Source organism: Nicotiana sylvestris, chromosome 8 (genome assembly GCF_000393655.2).
Source record: "Nicotiana sylvestris chromosome 8, ASM39365v2, whole genome shotgun sequence".
NCBI lineage: Eukaryota > Viridiplantae > Streptophyta > Magnoliopsida > Solanales > Solanaceae > Nicotiana > Nicotiana sylvestris.
In genome coordinates, this window is record NC_091064.1 from 215,656,811 (window position 1) to 215,675,698 (window position 18,888).

The 18,888-nt window shown below is 38.2% G+C and overlaps 1 protein-coding gene across 2 annotated transcripts; it reads left to right on the plus strand.

The window, feature by feature from the left end:
* The first annotated feature begins 1,997 nt into the window (after positions 1-1,997).
* LOC104242338 (uncharacterized) lies at positions 1,998-6,784 on the plus strand. 2 transcript variants are annotated; one of them, XM_070155574.1, is made up of 5 exons: positions 1,998-2,305; positions 5,188-5,254; positions 5,631-5,679; positions 5,987-6,053; positions 6,224-6,345. In XM_070155574.1, exons 1-5 carry the CDS (start codon positions 2,081-2,083, stop codon positions 6,260-6,262), a joined length of 447 nt encoding a protein of 148 aa, XP_070011675.1. In that variant the 5' UTR covers positions 1,998-2,080; the 3' UTR covers positions 6,263-6,345. The 2 variants fall into 2 exon arrangements, with proteins under 2 accessions (XP_070011675.1, XP_009795666.1); XM_009797364.2 differs by lacking the exon at positions 6,224-6,345 and adding an exon at positions 6,523-6,784 and having other exon boundaries at positions 1,999-2,305; positions 5,987-6,031.
* Positions 6,785-18,888: the final 12,104 nt, after the last annotated feature.

Here is an 18,888-nt window from a genome sequence, read left to right on the forward strand (position 1 = left end):
TTATAATCCTCTTGCTTCGGATTATCCTTTATTTTCTTCGTTGTGCTGAAATTTGAAACTCATAAACAATAATGTGTAAACTTGTAGCTGTATAAATTAAAATAATTATTAATATTAAACAAAATATTCAAAAAGCTTATATCTAAAATTAATACATCAAAATGTCATAATCGAGTGCATAGTTTTGAGTTTGCATTTAGTGATATTCGAATCAATGCTCCTTAATTTTCTCTTCTTTATGTAAAATAAAATAAATAATTAGCTGAATTATCCATTTCCAGTTTGCGTAATTCTTGTATTTTCTTTATTAATTTTCCTTTTCAAAAGTTCAAATTCGATAATACGTGTGGCCCACATTATGTTTTGGAATGGTATTCCCGCCTTATACTATTTCTTTATATTATACTTTTGTTTTGACATTTTACACGTGGCAATAACACTTTAAGGTGGGGTCCACACCCTTAGATCCGGAAAGTATTTGCTGCGGTCACGATCATCAAACGTGCATACCTTATGGGCTTACAATATTTGCCACCTTTTTTCTTTTTTCTTTTTCTTTATTCTTATTCTTTTTTTTTTATTATTTCATTTTTTTGGTTTTGTTCTATTCCATCTACCAAAGCAAAGAATCTCTTGATTGTGCCTTTTATTGTGGAAAAAATATATGTTTTTTTCTAACAATAAATAGAAAATCTCCATTCGTAAGAAAATGTTAATATTACTGTTCCAGGAGTTGAACAGTATTTGCCTTAAAATATGTTAACCATAAAAAGATTATACATTTTTAGATCTATAAATTAAGTGTTATATAAATTATCCTCAAATTTTTATTTTGTCTATTAGAAATATATACTCTCTATTCCCCTTTATATGACATTATTAACTTTCAAAGATTCAACTTATTTTTTCTTCGACTACCATTTTAGAATTGTTCTAACAATATAAAATTGAAATCATTATTTTTTATTTAAGTTATAAAATTTAGAAAATTTCTCAACTAATAAAATTACATACTTTAGATTATTTAAGATGATATTATTTAATCCCACACTCCAAATTATCTAATTTTTCTTGGGGAAGGGGGGAGTATTATTGTGACAATCACAAACGAAGTAAGGCTTAGGTCTTGGGCTGAAGTTGAGCCCATCATTGTTCCGTTGCTTTCAAAGCCCAGTGATATTGCTTCAGAAAATTGGGCCCGGGGGGATTACTTAGTTTACTTACACTGTATAGCTACTTTTGCCTGTAATTTAAATTTTACTCACAATTTATTTATTTATTGTAAATATAACCAATATTTCATTTAGGCACCATATTTTTCGTTCTTCAATCACTATCTTGAGTGGAAATATTGATGTGGGAGAGAATATTGATTTGGGTGGTGAAGTCGAAGATGAGGATAAGCAGTGAGAGAGTTAAAAAAAAAGAAAAGAGAGGTGATAGAAAGAGGAGTGAGCAAATGCATACTGCACAAGGAAGCTCGGTGCATAGCATTCACGTAGTCCGGGAACGGTCGTACTCCAAAAAAATGTGATGTAGACAGTTTATCCTATTGAAGCATTAGTGGATGATTCTACAGTTCGAACTCACAACCTACATATCATATGGAAACAACCTTACTATTACTTGCTCCTCTTCATACTGCATAGTAATGACACTAGGTAGCCACTCTAAAGGGATGCTATTTAAAAATTAGCTAGTACGTCCAAATTTTCAATTTTTTCAGTTCAAATTTCCGGGGAAAAAAATCATGAATTATCCTAAAATTAAGATTCTTAGTTTAAAGTTTCAGGACAAAACAAGTACTGACTAATCTCTAAATAGTATCCTTGAGAATGACTATCTGTGCTTTTGTCCCTCGTATTGCATAGTGAATGAAGAACCAAAAAAACGAGTGTCAACCGTCTAAAGAAACTATTGGCTATATTTGCAATTTTTCGAAAAGTGGCTAACTTATAAATACACGCAAAAAAGTAGCTATACAGTGTAAAACACCCCCAATTTTCTGAGCAGCATTGTTCTTTCGTTCAATCGGAATTTACAGTTGTTGAATTCTTCGGCCTGGTTTGATAATCTGAAAATGGAACAAGAGAAGGAGACGAATCAGCTGAATTCTAACGATACCAAATCAGAACAAGATGAAGAACAACAGCAAAGAGGAGAATGTTGCGATCACCAAAATGCAGAGTCTCAAATAAATGGCAAAGAGATTCTGAAAGCAATACAAGTAGTAGAGAGAGATTCTATGGCAATCGCCGAGAGCTTCACTTCTCTTTTTGCTTCTCTACGCTCTACTCTATCTGAGGTATCCATAATTGGAGTAGTAGTCTCTCTTGTTTAATTTCTTTAGCTACTTTCCTAAAGTTAGTGTTTTTATTTTTCAACTAATTGATTCTAAAAAGTAAACTATCCATATCGGCAATATTGACTAGTTAGCGTTAAGGTCGTTGCCTTTACATTAGGTTCAATGTAGTTTAACATGTGATATAACTTAGTTAACCGCTTTTACTAGGTTACTAATCAATGCCTACTAAGAGATTTGTCTGTAATTAACTTAAAAGTGACCTGATTTGTGTTACCTTATTAGTGTGTAGAACTAAAACTTAGTGAAAAAATGGTTTGAGATTGTATATCAGTGGAGGGATAACTGTGGGGTTAGTTTAGAGAGCCCACAAATTATTGGGTATTCAGTGCAACTGATCTAAATGAAGCTGAATGGATATTGAGTATTCAGATAGCCAGGGGCGGATGTAGTGTTAGAGTTATGGGTTCACCGAACCCTAGCTCATACCCTGTAATTGTGTTGAACAAATACTAGATTTCGTACCCAGTAAATCAAATGGAAAGTAGTGGAATTTCGAACTCGAACTCATAAAGCTCAAATCCTGGATCTGCCTCTACGGATATCCTACCTTCAATTTGTTTAGGCTGAAGCAAAGTAGTAGTAGTAGGATTAGAAAGGCATGCTAATAATGATCGACGAGCAACATGGTGGTCTGGGCTCTTTGCTGCTGTTTGGTTTTGGGTTTCCCTTGTCAATTTTCTTAACTGGAATCAGTTGTCATTTGGGTATACAGCACGGGTTTGCGACTCATAGACTTACTCTTTTGATGTTATCACTTCTAAGCATCACATTTGGCACTTTTTCGCCTATAATTTAAACGGTATGCACTTTGTTGTTTATGCTCCCCCCCTATCCATCTTCTCTTGGGATATTGCACTTGGTTATCAGGTCATGTGACTATCATGTTAGAATGCAACAAAGGGAAGTTCTTGCACAGTTTCCAATTCCATGATGAATTAGTAGGGAACTATGGATTATGTCTGAAACAGTAGAGGATGTGATGTATAATTTGGCATCTGGGAGAAGAATGAGATGTAAAGCTTGGAGTGTTGCTCCGTTTGCAATTATGCGGGTACTTTGGAGAGAAAGGAATGCGAGTTTACATGGATTTGGGCATGTCCCCGTGAGATTCATGTTTGTATAAATGATTGAGCGTCTTCAGTAGAGAACCATAATTTATGTACTTTTTAGTATACTTCATGTGCAGTGTTCTTCCCAACAACATGAATAAAATATTGAGTTAATATCCTAAAACCCCCTTAAACTATTACATTTTTGTTAGTTTCCTACTTAAACTATTCGGTGTCCCCAAAACTCCCCTGAACTATATTGCCCTTCATATTAAAACCCCCTCGTTGCTGACCTGGCATAACATGTGTAAATACTCTCCTGGGAGCGGAAAAAAGCCATAAAAAATGGCCCACCTGACAGAAAATAATGGCTAATTAGCCTAACCCTCTTTCAAATTTATTTATTTTAACAAATATTCTTCTTATTTCAGTTATATCCATCTTTCTTCCTCATATTTTCACAATTCTTCCTTATTTTTTCATCTTTCCTCTTTATTTTCACCTTCTTTTTTATTTTTTAACCTTTTTTCTTCATTTCTCCATTTAGGTTTCCTGTGGAAAAATTCTCCTTCTATTGTTTCCTATGAAATGATTTATTCTCTTTCTTGTTTTAGTCTTCTTTCATGTATTACACATATTGTTAAAAAAATACCAAATTAAATCTTCTTATTAAACTCAACACCTTGTTGAATAAAGTTGAATCTCTTGAATCTTCTTTATGTAATCTGAAATTAGAGAATATAATTGTTGGCCAATTGATTTTTTATTTTCGAAATTTTATTTTGTGTAATCTTTTTGATGTAATATAAGATGTTTTTTTAGAAATGTAACACTATATGCCTTTATTTATACTTTTACTGTGCTACAAATTGTATATAAACAAGGACTTATCAATTGAAGTCTAGCATAAAGCTCCATCACACTTAAACCTAAAATTAACACAGTACATTAGATATTATTTTGGCCAAAACTCCTAGAATTAATCAATCATTCGAGAGTAATAAATCATGAGTAAACTATATAAAAAACTTGTACAAACCATAAGTTAATATAGTTAAATGGACGTACCTTTAAAAGTCCAACATGGGGTTTTAATATATAGGAGAATATAGTTTAGGGGGGTTTGTGGACACAGGATAGTTTAAGTTGGTAACTGACAAAAAAGTGATAGTTTGAGCGGGTTTTAAGCTGAGTTAAATAGCCACCTATAGTGCATGACACGTTTTTTAGACAATTAGGAGCGTATGCTAGACGCACCTCTAAGTATGCAATGAGGGGGTTTTAATAGGAAGGGCAATATAGTTCGGGGGGTTTTGGGGACACCGAATAGTTTAAGTAGGAAACTAATAAAAACATAATAATTTAGGGGGATTTCAGGGTATTTACTCTAAAATATTACTTTATAATTAAAAAGAATTAGACAAAGGTTTTGCTTCACAATCTTGTTGGGAGGGAATTAGTTCGATTTTACCTATTTATCCTTGTGGCATGAGACTGTTACATTACAATCTTCCAACAACTTTCCGCCAAAAAGTTATCCAATGACTTGGTGCAGATATTTGGGAATCTGGATGGCGACGTGCAACCCTAAGGAAAATAGATGGCATAGTACCAAACTGTATGAATGGCGAAGTGCCGAAAAGCATTACAATTTAGTAGACGTCATTCATTCCAAACTTCATATTAGAAGTTTTCTTTCTTTGTTTCTTCTTTTTTCTTTTGTCATGTGTGTGTGTTCTATCCATGTTTAAAGAAGCTATAGTGATTTTGCAGGTTACTAGTACTTCTGTTGATCACATGAACTGCTTTGGTGATGCTGCAGGACGAGTACAAGAATGTGGTATATCTTTTAACTTCTTCATCTTCCGTCCTTGAAGTCCTTAACATAAATAGTTTCTTTTTTAAAATATATCTGCTTATTATTCGTTTATTGTTTATTCAATTGAGTTTGGGAATGAGGCATAGTAGTAGTTGTAGTTGTTGTTTATTCAATTGTTTAATAAAGAAAATCTGAAGCTTAATAGGATAGGAGTACCAATTATCATGATTGAGTGCTTTTGTTCTAGAGTACTTTATTTGGTATAATTCCAAAATGTCTCCTTCATCTTATTTCTTTAATGCACTCACAATTACTGTAATACCAGATTCACTTTTTTTTAAGTTATTTGCTAAAGTTGGGCTTCACTCATCCTAACTTTTGCTTGTTTATCTTGCAGCACTTGATGCAGCAACTAAAGGAAACCGATATATAAACTCTTGTCTGAGGTAGTATTTTCGACGACTTTAATTAATTCCCTATAGTATCTTTCTAAAACTAGAAAAACTATCAGCCCCCCTATAAGGAAGTTGGGAGGACGCACCAAGTTAGCACACCTATTATGATTAGATCATATCTTTGGGGAAGCCGCATTCTTCAATCTCTAAGAGGGAAAGTAGAACTTGCATGTACTGAATTCGGTCTAATTTTTACTTTTTGTATCAAAAGTAAAATGATATCTCTCTCTCCTGCATGAAAAATCTTGCCAAGTATGCTATTCTGGCTTATCTTTCAGAGCTAACTCTCCTTTTGCAGATTGAATGAGGAAATGAAAGGAATTGATAATCTTGCAACACAGCTGTATCCTTTCCATGTGATTATGGTTTGATATAAACAATTTTTCTCCTTAAGTCTCCTTATGCACAACCACCAATTCTTAGATTTAAAATGTGGCAATAGGATGCAATGCTTATTCTTGTTCTTGCAGTTGGAAATTAGCCAGTTAATTCATAGTGTTTGTTTTATTGCTTTTTCTTTTTCAAATAAATGAAGGGGAGCCTTGGTGCAACGATAAGAGTTGCCACCATGTAACCAGGAGATCACAGATTTTAGTAGAAACAACCTCTTGAAGAAATGCAAGGTAAGGCTACGTCGATAGACCTAGTGTAGTCTTGTCCTTCTTCGGAACCCCTGCATACTGGGAGCTTTGTGTTATCAGGCTGCCCCTTTTTTCCCATTCAAACAAATAGTTATTAGTTTATTGCTTTAAACCAGAATCCCTAGGTAACTGTTTAGAAGCAATCCAGATATCACGTTGTAATTGTTCATTGTGATTCCTTGACTCTCTGAAGGAAAATCATCCGGAGAAATGTAGATGCATTGGACTCGGCAGTTAACAGGCTAGTTCGTTTTCCATGAGTGGATCGGTCTTGGTGAACAATATTGACTAAGTGACCTGCACATAGTTTCTGGTGCCACCACCGGTGCTTTATTTATGATGTGATGCCTGTTGAAGTCTTGCTTCTGCTTCGGAGGAATTAATAAGCATTGTGTAACCAAATGAATTGCAAGGCTGATACATTTTATAACCCATCAAAAGCTTTCTTTTTCCTACTGTTAGTCTTCCATTTACCTCGCAAGAGGCCAAGAGCATTGCAGGATTTGTCCTACTGTTACTCTTCATTTGTTTGGTAGATTTTTTTTTTCCTGATGACCGAGAAATCCGTCTGGAGCCGATCCTTTGGACCAACCGCAACCTTCGAAACTCGGTGAATAATGGGCTCGTCCCTCTACCCTTCTCCACTTATATCAGGTTTTGCTTTGCATAGTGTGAGGACTTGAACTTGTGACCTAAGACACAAATCCACCGTCCTTTGCCACTTGAGCTAGGCCCTGGGGGCTTGTTTGGTAGATTTGTTATTCGAGGAACATTAGATTTGACCATTCAGAATGCGAAGATTCGTAGGACTTTAGTCTCTTTTTATTAGACTACATTGGGAGGATGAAAGCAGAGGAATTATGTGATAAAGATTTAATCGTGAGTGCTTTGAGTAAAGGGATTCTTACCTATCTATACCATATATCAAACCTTATTACCAAAAATGTTCATAATTTGTTATTTACCTGTGTAGTCCACACTTTTACTACAAATTATATACCAATCCAAAAATAGGTAGATTTTGCCATAAAAAACGCGCTAAAATGAAGGCACCAGATCTGCGTGTGATTATGTCAACATTAAATTCGAACTTTGAAACGGAAGGAGATCTCATTGCTGCGTAATTCTCTCCTTCCTCAACGGAAAGAGATCTCTCTTCTCTCACTCAACTACAATTCTCAAAAAACGCAAGCTACTGAAGCTCCAGTAATCAAACGGAAAGGAGATTTTTGTTCTTCATCTTCATCTGTTCTTCCATATATTTTCCACCATTGATAGCCATCAAAAAGCTTGAAAGCTTTGAATTCAAATTTGGGTTTTCAAAGATCATTATTTGTTTGGATTGGGTGTTGTAAGTAATTCGGAATATGTTTAGGAGTTTATATCTCAATTTTGAGGGGTTTTGGTGAAGATTAGACTTGGTTTTGACTGAAGAAGAAGAAGAAGAAGTTTGTAGATAAATTGTAGATAAATTGTAGATAAATTGTAGATTGGGAAGACTAAAACTTCTACAAATCTTCTACAATTATGTCGAAAATGTCAATTATGCTACAATTGAAATGAGAATTTGGATATTAAAATGCAATGTATCTATTTTGTAGATATCTTGTAGATTATTTGTATTCTGATTGTAGATGCATTATTTTCTGTTTTCACAAATCCAAAACGACTAAAGCTTCTACAAAATCTTCTGCAAAAAATAGTCTACAATTTATCTACATTTTTTCTAATTTGACTACAATTTGACTACAAAATATCTACAAATTCTGGAAATATGTCTTCTTCTTCTTCTTCGAGTTTCAATCGACTGTGTTAACCAGTAACCTTCAACCACTGCCCAAAAAAAAAGAGGTCAAAGATGGAAGTGAATTCAAATCGTGGGGATACAACTGAAGGTAATTAAGTGGATAAGAAAGTGATGGTAATTGTGGGTGAGAAGAGATTGTACGAGAATGGGGGGAAAACTGAAGGTAAATCGTGGGGGAGGGGGGAGGGGAGATTAACTGAAGGTAAATCGTAGGGGGTGGGAGGAGAGAGAGGCGGGTAAACGAAATAAAGTGAAAATACGGTCCTAAAATCACGCCTACAATAAATGAAGGAATAATTATACCCTTAATTTGAATTATGGTATATAAATGGTAATTTGGTATGCTTAAATGTAATTAACACAATCCTTAAACAATAAAGGTAATAAGATTTGGTATATGGTATAGGTATGTAAAAATCCCTTGAATAAAACTACGTAAAACTAACTTTATCTTATATAATATTGGATTTGTGATGAGATAAAATAGCGTAATATGGACAGTTGAGAATTCATATAGTCGTTCTCAACTTGCTTAGAATTGAAACACATTTCTAGTATTGCATGTGGTAAGCATGTGGTGGGGTGCATCATGCATGTCCAATGGGACCAATGTACTACTATAGTATGAATCTCTTTTGTTTTGTACTATTTTTGGCGAATAAGAGTTATAAATTCTAAAATAAAACGTGATAACTGTTATGAAATAAAAGCAATTTAGTAAAACATGAACAAGAAATAAAAGCAATTTAGTAAAACATGAACAAGAAATAGAGATAGAGAGAAGGAAGAGATTTTCTTCTTCAATTGTGTGTATTTTCCTATCTATTACAAGGCCTTTATATAGGCATGAAAAGTGAAGAAAATATGTCATGGAATATGTCATTGAACATAGAAAATATGTCATTGAATATGTCATTAACCATTTGAGAGAAAGATCATGGAGGAAGAGTAGACATCCACCATATTTTGATTTTTATCATAACACTCCCCCTTGGATGTCCATAAATAATGTGCCTCGTTAAAACCTTATTAGGAAAAAACCCTATGGGAAAAAAAATCCTAATGAAGTAGAAATACGCCTTTTGGTTGCCTCGTTAAAAACCTTGTGTTACACCTCCTTTTTCCGCACCCGGGAGGGCGCACGGGAGTTTTTTCCAATTAAAGGACAATCGAAACGGGATTGGTTTATTTATTTCAGAGTCGCCACTTGGGAGATTTAGGGTGTCCCAAGTCACCAATTTTAATCCCGGATCGAGGAAAAGAATGACTCTATATTACAGTCTGCGTACCAAAAATCCGGATAAGGAATTCTGTTAACCCGGGAGAAGGTGTTAGGCATTCCCGAGTTCCGTGGTTCTAGCACGGTCGCTCAACTGTTATATTCGGCTTGATTATCTGATTTTATACAATTATGAACCAATGTGCAATTTTTATCTTTTAACCGCTTTGATCATTTACTATTATTTTTATCAAGGATTGCACCGTTGTGAAAATGTTTCTCAGACCGCGTTACAATCAATGTACCCGTGATCGTCGACACACTTTGACTCTGTTGAGATTTAGATTTGGGTCACATAAATGTGCACCCGAGTTTAGGAAGATACAATTATTAAATACGTGCCTAAAACGACTAAACGTATTGTTATTTTGGGGAAGGACGTAAAATTTACTAAGCGGCCTGTCCCGGATTCTATGTATTTTAATATATATGCATTCAGAGGGCCCCACAACTTATACATTTTTTTTTGTCGAGGCTCGTCTCGTTCTATTTTTAAAAGGAATTTGCGACGTCATGGACATGCATCTCGAGCCACGTCACAATCAATGTGCCCGTGATTAGAAATACATTTCGAATCCGCCGAGAATTGGATTTGGGTCACGCAAAAGCGCACCCGAATTTAAGAAGGTGAAATTATTAAATACGCGCTTAAAGAGGCTATCGCGTTATTATTCCGGGAGGTCGTGAGATTTGCTAAACGACCCACCTTAGGGACTGAGTGCTTCAATATATATATACATTTAACGAGGGCCCCGCAACTTGTGCGTTTTTTCTTTATTTTTGTCGAGGCTCATCTCGTCCTTATTTTAAAAGGATATCCTATAGCAACTATGTTTCTTGTCGCGTTTGTCTCTACTAATTGAAAGCAGTAGATAGCCCTAGTTAATTACATGCTTGCAGGCTTATTTATAGCAGGATTCAAAATGCTTTTACAGAATAATAAAAAAACGTGATTACGCCCATGGACAACTAATCGAACATTATGGGCCCAAACCTAGCTCATGCGAGATGGGCCAGACTTGGGCCACTGTTTATCCGATACGGGCCTGCTTGGTCTGTTTCGATCTGGGCTCGACCTTCATGAGGTTGAGGCCCTGAACTGGTTCTTTGTTCTAAAAATGAGTTTATCAATTTATATGCGACAATTTGACAGAAGGGAAAGAACTTAACTAATAGTGGATAGTTTTCATACTTGGCCTACATTAGAGAATATACTACACAATCAAACTAAGTCTAAGATACAACTTATTGCAATGGGAATATTTTCATCTAACAGCATACATATATGAACTAGCATTCACTAACCTACATTGATATACTAAGCATGTAGGCTACTTCTATTGTCCAAACGAAAATGTAACTATTATATACTACATGACATTTAATACAACAGTCCATGTATATATAAAAACAATCTGCAGGTCTTCTCTTTTGCATTCATGCTCAAACTTTCAAATTACATTGGTGATATTAATCGTGTACCTGGTAAGGAAAGGAAAGGAAGAAGGAGAGTAATCAGTTGAGTAGTATGCAACAGCAACAGCAACAACAACCAAACAGCAACAACACAGCAGCAAACCAACAACCACAAATGTTCTCCACAGTCCACAGACAAACAGCAACAGTTTCCAGAACAAAGAGAACCAACAGATAGTCGAGCCCCAAACAAACAATCCCAGAAAAGAGTAGTGAAGCAACAAAAATAACAGCGTATTCAATGCAGCAACACCAGCAGTTCAACAATCACAAGCAGCTCCACCAGGGCAAACAAACAGAACTTGGCCAAGACAGCTTGACCAATGTGAATTCTTCTGTAGTTTTCAGACAGTGTTTGGTTACAGTGTTTCTGGAAATTTCCTTATATTTTTCAGTTTTCTTCAAACTCACAAGACCTCTCTCCAGACTAAATTTTCCAGCCCCTTTTAAGTTCTGAAATGGCCTATTTATAAGCCAAACAACCAGTGCAGTTTGATTGCCTGGATTCTGCCAATTTGCAGACTGCCCACACCTCTTAAATCCCATGCCTAAGCATCTTTTTGATGCCAGCCATTTGTTCCCCACGCCTGGCTTATTCTTTAATCCAGAGTTATGGGCTCATTTTAGTATTCATTTTAAACCCCATACTCTTGTGTCTTGTTCCCCATTGGCATTAGTTTAATCCCAAATTAGTACCCTACTTGTCAGCTCATTTAAACTAATCATTTTTGTTCTTTTTAAACAGCCAAATTACCCCTATTAATCCCTGGTTATTACTGTCTGGACCCTCTGCAATAATGGGTCATTTTGAACTTTTGAAAAATTTAAAATCGAAGCTGCCCTAGACTGAATCTTTCAGTTGTTTTGTAATGCAGTTTATAGGCTAATTTCAGGCAATGTTGAGCATTCAGTCAGTGACATGGTTCATTTAGTCATGTGAAATTATTAGCTCATTTGATCCATTAGTTATAGAGAACTAATCGACGATGTTTATCGAGTCGACTATACTAATTATAACAGGTAACAATCAATCGTTCATATAAACAAATACATACAGGGACCTAAAGGGCATCAGACAACTTTTGTTCAATTACTGGGAGCCTATATGAATTAACTCATTTGACGAATAATCTAATTGACGATCATGTATACCACAGAATACATTCAGAACACACAGAAAATCAACTGACCAAATAAAAAGCCTTTGACAGAGATGGAAGAAATTCGAATGAAAAATACCAAAATAACAAACAAACACAACGAAACATGCTGACAACTTAATTAGAACTAAAACAAAGGGAAAGGAAAACTTACCGAAAAAGTTTGAAATCAAAATGACCCAAATCTGACTCAACTTTGAACCCTTGAGGCCGAACAAACTTTAATCAGGGTGTTCTCACATGAGAACACCTTGATTAAGGTCTATTAGACCTCAAACCCCTGTCAAGACCGGCCGGATTTCCCAGGTTCGTATGTTCTAGGGTCTGGATTTTCAGATCTGGTTTTTTAGAAGTTGTGGGTAGATTCAGACCAAACCACACCTGGTTTGGTCACGAGGGGGTCAGGGGAGTGTCTGGTATGAAGATGGTGAGGTTTGGTATTGATCGAGTTTTGTCTCGAATCTTCAAATCCAGATTCGAGACGATGGGAGGTGATTCGAGGTACACGCTTAGTGGATTCGTGCTCAGGGTGGTTGGATGTTTCAGGGGTGTGAAGGGGGTGGTCACCGGCGTTCGTGCCGCCGGGTTCTGGTGAATGGGATATCAGGGCGGCTACTAGGGTTTGGGGGTTCAAAGCTTGGGGAAGGAGACGAGTGAAGGGGGGTTCGGATAGGGGGCGTGGGGTGTGATAGAGGGTTTATATACGGAGTAGGGGATTGGATCTGAGTCGTTAGATCAGATGATCTCAACGGCTTGGATCTGATGGTGAGGGGTGAGATGCGGTCGTTTGATATTAAAACGGGGTCGTTTGGGTTTAAGTGGTGGGTTGGGTTGGACCGGCTAAACAGGTCGGGTTACGGGTGCTGAGGTGGACCGTTGGATTAGTGTGGTTGAATGGCTCAGATCAGATGCCTTATACGACGCCGTTTTGGGATGAGACTTGGCAGGCCTGATTTGGACTGGACTTGAATGCTTGGTTTGGGCCTGTTTTTTGTTTCATTTTTGGGCCCAAACCAATTTTCAACTCTTTTCTTTTTGTTTTCTAATTTTTTTTTAAAAAAAAAATAAAAAATAACAAAATAAATAATAAAACAAATGAAATTAAAACAACAACAATGTAGCAATTCAACATAATTATCACACCAAATTAAGATGTTTAAGTAAGTTAAATCACAACCTAGAACGGACGATGCACATATATATTTTTTTGCATTTTCTTTTAATGACACATATATATTTTTTTTGTATTTTGTTTGATAATGATTAAATGTGAAATGGACAGACCCACAAACAACACATGTCACGGAAAAATCGAAAAATTGTACAGCGAAGTCATTTGTCCCTATTTTTATTTTCTTTGGGAGTGATCGTCCGTGAAGCAAAAATCACGTGCTTACAGTTGCCCCTCTTTGCACGAAGACACGAAGGGTTTTCACGCAAAGATAAAGCGAGCGATTTTTGCCCGTCCAAATACTCCATGTGAAGCATTTTTGAAAAAGGTTTGACCGAACCTTTGCTTCAGAGGTTTCCTACATATCCTGGGCTGAACAGGAATCAGGTCAATGTAGTTCGGGAATTTTTTGGTAGCTGGGACTACCGTGCGATTGTAGTGCTTGCTGCTGTTATGCGCGGTTGTACGCTGCTGTAGGATGCTATCGCTCACTGATCTCTTTGTTACATTGTTCTGAAAGGAAAAACAAGAAGCTAAGCTAGAGTATGAGATCTCGTCTATCTTCAACTTGTTCTTGTTGCCTTGCTTTTTGTCGGCTAACGCTTCCCTCCGATGCCTTTATTTTGTGAACTTGGGGGATGATACTGGTCCTTCGCCTTTTCTGAATGTCAGTTTTCATCACTTCGCTTGATCTGCTGGGAACATGGCCCTCTTCTTCAAGCCTTTCAATGGTTTCTTTAGTGGTATGACTTTCTTCATCAAAATTGTTATATTGGGCATGCTACAACGTTCCCAAACTGCTTCTTTTGAGACTCGTTCCTTCTTCCTTTTGAATTGCGCGCTTGCCTTTGCAGCCTTCTGCTTCTTGGTGCTGAGTATTTTATTATTTCCTGCTTGGGGATCTCTGTTGTAACCTTCCGCCTTCAGGTGGGGTTACTGATTCCAAAATTTAGAGCTGAAAAGTATTCCCGCATTTTACTGGTGGGCGACCTAGAACTTAGATGTATTCCCGCATTATACTGGTGGGCGACCTAGAACTTAAATGTATTCCCGCATTATACTGGTGGGCGACCTAGAACTTAAATGTATTCCCGCATTATACTGGTGGGCGACCTAGAACTTAAATGTATTCCCGCATTTTACTGGTGGGCGACCTAGAACTTAAATGTATTCCCGCATTTTACTGGTGGGCGACCTAGAACTTAAATGTATTCCCGCATTATACTGGTGGGCGACCTAGAACTTAAATGTATTCCCGCATTTTACTGGTGGGCGACCTAGAACTTAAAAGTATTCCCGCATTTTACTGGTGGGCGACCTAGAACTTAAATGTATTCCCGCATTTTACTGGTGGGCGACCTAGAACTTAAATGTATTCCCGCATTTTACTGGTGGGCGACCTAGAACTTAAATGTATTCCCGCATTATACTGGTGGGCGACCTAGAACTTAAATGTATTCCCGCATTTTACTGGTGGGCGACCTAGAACTTAAATGTATTCCCGCATTTTACTGGTGGGCGACCTAGAACTTAAAAGTATTCCCGCATTTTACTGGTGGGCGACCTAGAACTTAAATGTATTCCCGCATTTTACTGGTGGGCGACCTAGAACTTAAAAGTATTCCCGCATTATACTGGTGGGCGACCTAGAACTTAAACGTATTCCCGCATTATACTGGTGGGCGACCTAGAACTTAAATGTATTCCCGCATTTTACTGGTGGGCGACCTAGAACTTAAACGTATTCCCGCATTATACTAGTGGGCGACCTAGAACTTAAATGTATTCCCGCATTTTACTGGTGGGCGACCTAGAACTTAAAAGTATTCCCGCATTTTACTGGTGGGCGACCTAGAACTTAAATGTATTCCCGCATTATACTGGTGGGCGACCTAGAACTTAAATGTATTCCCGCATTATACTGGTGGGCGACCTAGAACTTAAATGTATTCCCGCATTTTACTGGTGGGCGACCTAGAACTTAAATGTATTCCCGCATTATACTGGTGGGCGACCTAGAACTTAAATGTATTCCCGCATTATTACTGGTGGGCGACCTAGAACTTAAATGTATTCCCGCATTTTACTGGTGGGCGACCTAGAACTTAAACGTATTCCCGCATTATACTGGTGGGCGACCTAGAACTTAAATGTATTCCCGCATTTTACTGGTGGGCGACCTAGAACTTAAAAGTATTCCCGCATTTTACTGGTGGGCGACCTAGAACTTAAAAGTATTCCCGCATTTTACTGGTGGGCGACCTAGAACTTAAATGTATTCCCGCATTATACTGGTGGGCGACCTAGAACTTAAACGTATTCCCGCATTATACTGGTGGGCGACCTAGAACTTAAATGTATTCCCGCATTTTACTGGTGGGAGACCTAGAACTTAAAAGTATTCCCGCATTTTACTGGTGGGCGACCTAGAACTTAAACGTATTGAGATTGTTTCCCCGTTCTTCCGAGAAAATTTTTGACAATCGGTAAAAAAATTTCTGCCCCGGTTTTTGGTGATTTCCCTGGCGTTGCGTCTTGCTGCCATTATCAATCCTTTGTTTTCCTGCAGCAGACAAAAGGATTCAGTCAGTTTCACTTATGGTGGGAAGAGGTGCCTTTCCGGTGGATGCTTCTCCTTCTCTTTCCTTTTTTCTTGCTCCGTGTCCCCATAATTGGTTGGCGGACAAAATCGCTTGCTGGGGGTTTCCGGCCTGCTGGGGGACGGTTTTCCATTTATCCCCCTTTTCTTCTCTCTTTTTACAGTACATGCTGTGGGAGTCTGCTTTTACTCTCGAAACCACTCCCTTTAGGAGTTTACTTCCTCCAAAACCGCAGGGCACAACATTGCAGTGCTTGGGGCCAGCCTTTAGGACTGTTGGGGTTATCCTGCATTTGATGAATCCCCCTACGGTCTCTGGTAGTAAGCTTTGAAAAAATCCTTTTCAAGACAAATTTTAGAAAGAGAAATAAAAGATAGAAAAAGGAGAAAATCTTTCTGAACCAATATTTGGTGGGAGAAGAAATTCAGAAGAACTTATCTGGAGGACATGATTGGTCCCCGTGATCATGACGTGCACCATAGATTCCTGACCCAGTCTAGTTGTATCAATCGATTTGCCCGATGGTCTGACTTGCTGGGGATGATAAATGAGTGTCCATTTCGTTGCGAATGTGGTTGCTTTTTGTTGATCTGTCTTGTCGCCTCATAGTGCCCTTCGAGGGGTTTTCACTAATGAGACTCTCTCTTTTCTCTCATCTCCCGGCGCCTTATAGTGCCTGTGAAGGTTTTCACCGATAAGACTCTCTCATTTTATATCTCTCATCTTACGTCGCCTTTCGGTGCCTGTGAAGGTTTTCGCCGATAAGACTCTCTCATTTTATTTCTTCATTGAGGAATCGGGGTGTTGTCGATACGACCCTCTCTTCTGGAGATCCCTTTGACCATCAATTCATTCCCAGTCTTATGATCTCTTCTTTGTTGGGGATCGGTGTATTATTCTCGGCTTTATTTGCCTGACTTGGCATCTCTTGGATGTTGATCGGGAGGTCCTTTGGACGTCGATGTTGGTTTTGGTGTGGGGCTAAAGAAAGGCTATCAAAAATGAAAATAATTTTGATGGGTGATCTGCTACAACTTTTGGAATCAAACCTTTGTTGGAACTTAAAACATAGCCTCTGCCCCAGTTTTCTTGCTTGGGGGAATTTTATTTTTTATACTTATGTTGAGCTATGTGCGTTACGCACACTGTGCCTATTATGCACACTATGTATATTATGCATCCTATATACACTATGATGCACACTATGACCGAGCCGTGAGGCGCTTACGTATCCTCTTTGAGGAATTAGGTCAAACGTAGTTCCCAACGGTTTTGTATTTCTTATGATTTTATCTTCCTTTTTTCTTTTTCCTTCTTTTCATTTTTCTTTTTCTTTTCTTTTCTCTTTTTTTTCATGTCTTTTCCATTAGTGATTCCAAAAGAGGGGTATGAAAGAATAACTTAAGGCTCAAAGGGGGAAGCAAGGGTTAAAAGTGTTTGGATAGAAGAAAGAATTGCCTCCGTCATCTCATTATCCAATAAATGCCAAATACAAACAAATGAACCAAAAATTGCCATAATTAAAGAAATTACGCATAATATCTCTTGACTGCATCTGAATTGATAGCCATGTCGACACATCTACCCTCGACATCTGTCAAACACAAAGCACCGTTGGACAATACTCTGGTCACGATATAAGGCCCTTGCCAATTTGGGGCGAATTTGCCTTTTGCCTCGACCTGATGTGGGAGGATCTTCTTCAATACCTGCTGCCCTACTTCAAACTTCCTGGGGCGCACCTTCTTATTATATGTTCTCGCCATTCTCTTTTGGTATAGCTGACCATGGCACACTGCTGCCAATCTTTTCTCATCTATCAAGCTCAACTGTTCCAATCGAGCTTTGACCCATTCATCATCATTAATCCCGGCTTCAGCGACAATCCCGAGGGACGGAATTTCGACTTCCGCCGGTATTATGGCTTCAGTTCCATACACCAACAAATAAGGAGTTGTACCTATGGAAGTCCGGACAGTAGTGCGGTAACCCAACAAAGCAAAGGGTAATCTCTCGTGCCATTGTCTGGATCCTTCCACCATCTTTCGCAGTATCTTCTTGATATTCTTATTGGCTGCTTCGACCGCTCCATTCGCCTTGGGACGATATGGGGTGGAATTGCGGTGGGTAATCTTGAATTGTTGGCATACCTCTCTCATCAGGCTGCTGTTAAGATTCGCACCGTTATCCGTGATGATCACTTTTGGGATTCCAAATCTGCAGATGATATGGGAGTGAACAAAGTCCACCACTGCCTTTTTGGTTACCGACTTGAAGGTTTTAGCCTCAACCCATTTGGTGAAGTAATCAATGGTCACAAGAATGAACCTGTGGCCGTTGGATGCTGCCGGTTCGATAGGTCCAATGACATCCATGCCCCATGCTACAAACGGCCAGGGTGCTGTCATCGTATGTAACTCTGTTGGCGGAGAATGGATCAGATCTCCATGTATCTGGCACTGATGGCATTTCCTTACGAAAGTGATACAGTCGTGTTCCATGGTGAGCCAATAACACCCTGTTCGAAGGATTTTCCTTGCCAATACATATCCGCTCATGTGTGGCCCACAAACTCCAGCATGTACCTCTGCCATAACCGTCGTGGCTTGACCGGCATCTATACATCTCAACAATCCCAAATCCGGGGTTCTTTTGTACAATACTCCTCCACTGAGGAAGAAACCATTCGACAAATGCCGAAGGGCTCTTTTTTGGTCTCTAGAGGCATGTTCTGGATATATCCCCATTCTGAGGTATTCCTTGATATCATGAAACCAGGGCTCGCCATCCGGTTCCTCTTCTACGGCGTTGCAATAAGCGTGCTGATCACGGACCTGGATGTGCAGAGGATCAACATACATTTTGTCAGGGTGGTGCAGCATTGATGCTAAGGTGGCCAAGGCATCCGCAACCTCATTGTGAACTCTCGGGATGTGTTTGAACTTCACCGATCGAAATTGCTTGCTCAGATCATGCAAGCATTGTCGGTATGGTATGAGCTTTAGATCTCGTGTTTCCCATTCACCCTGAATTTGATGTACCAAGAGGTCCGAGTCTCCCAAGACC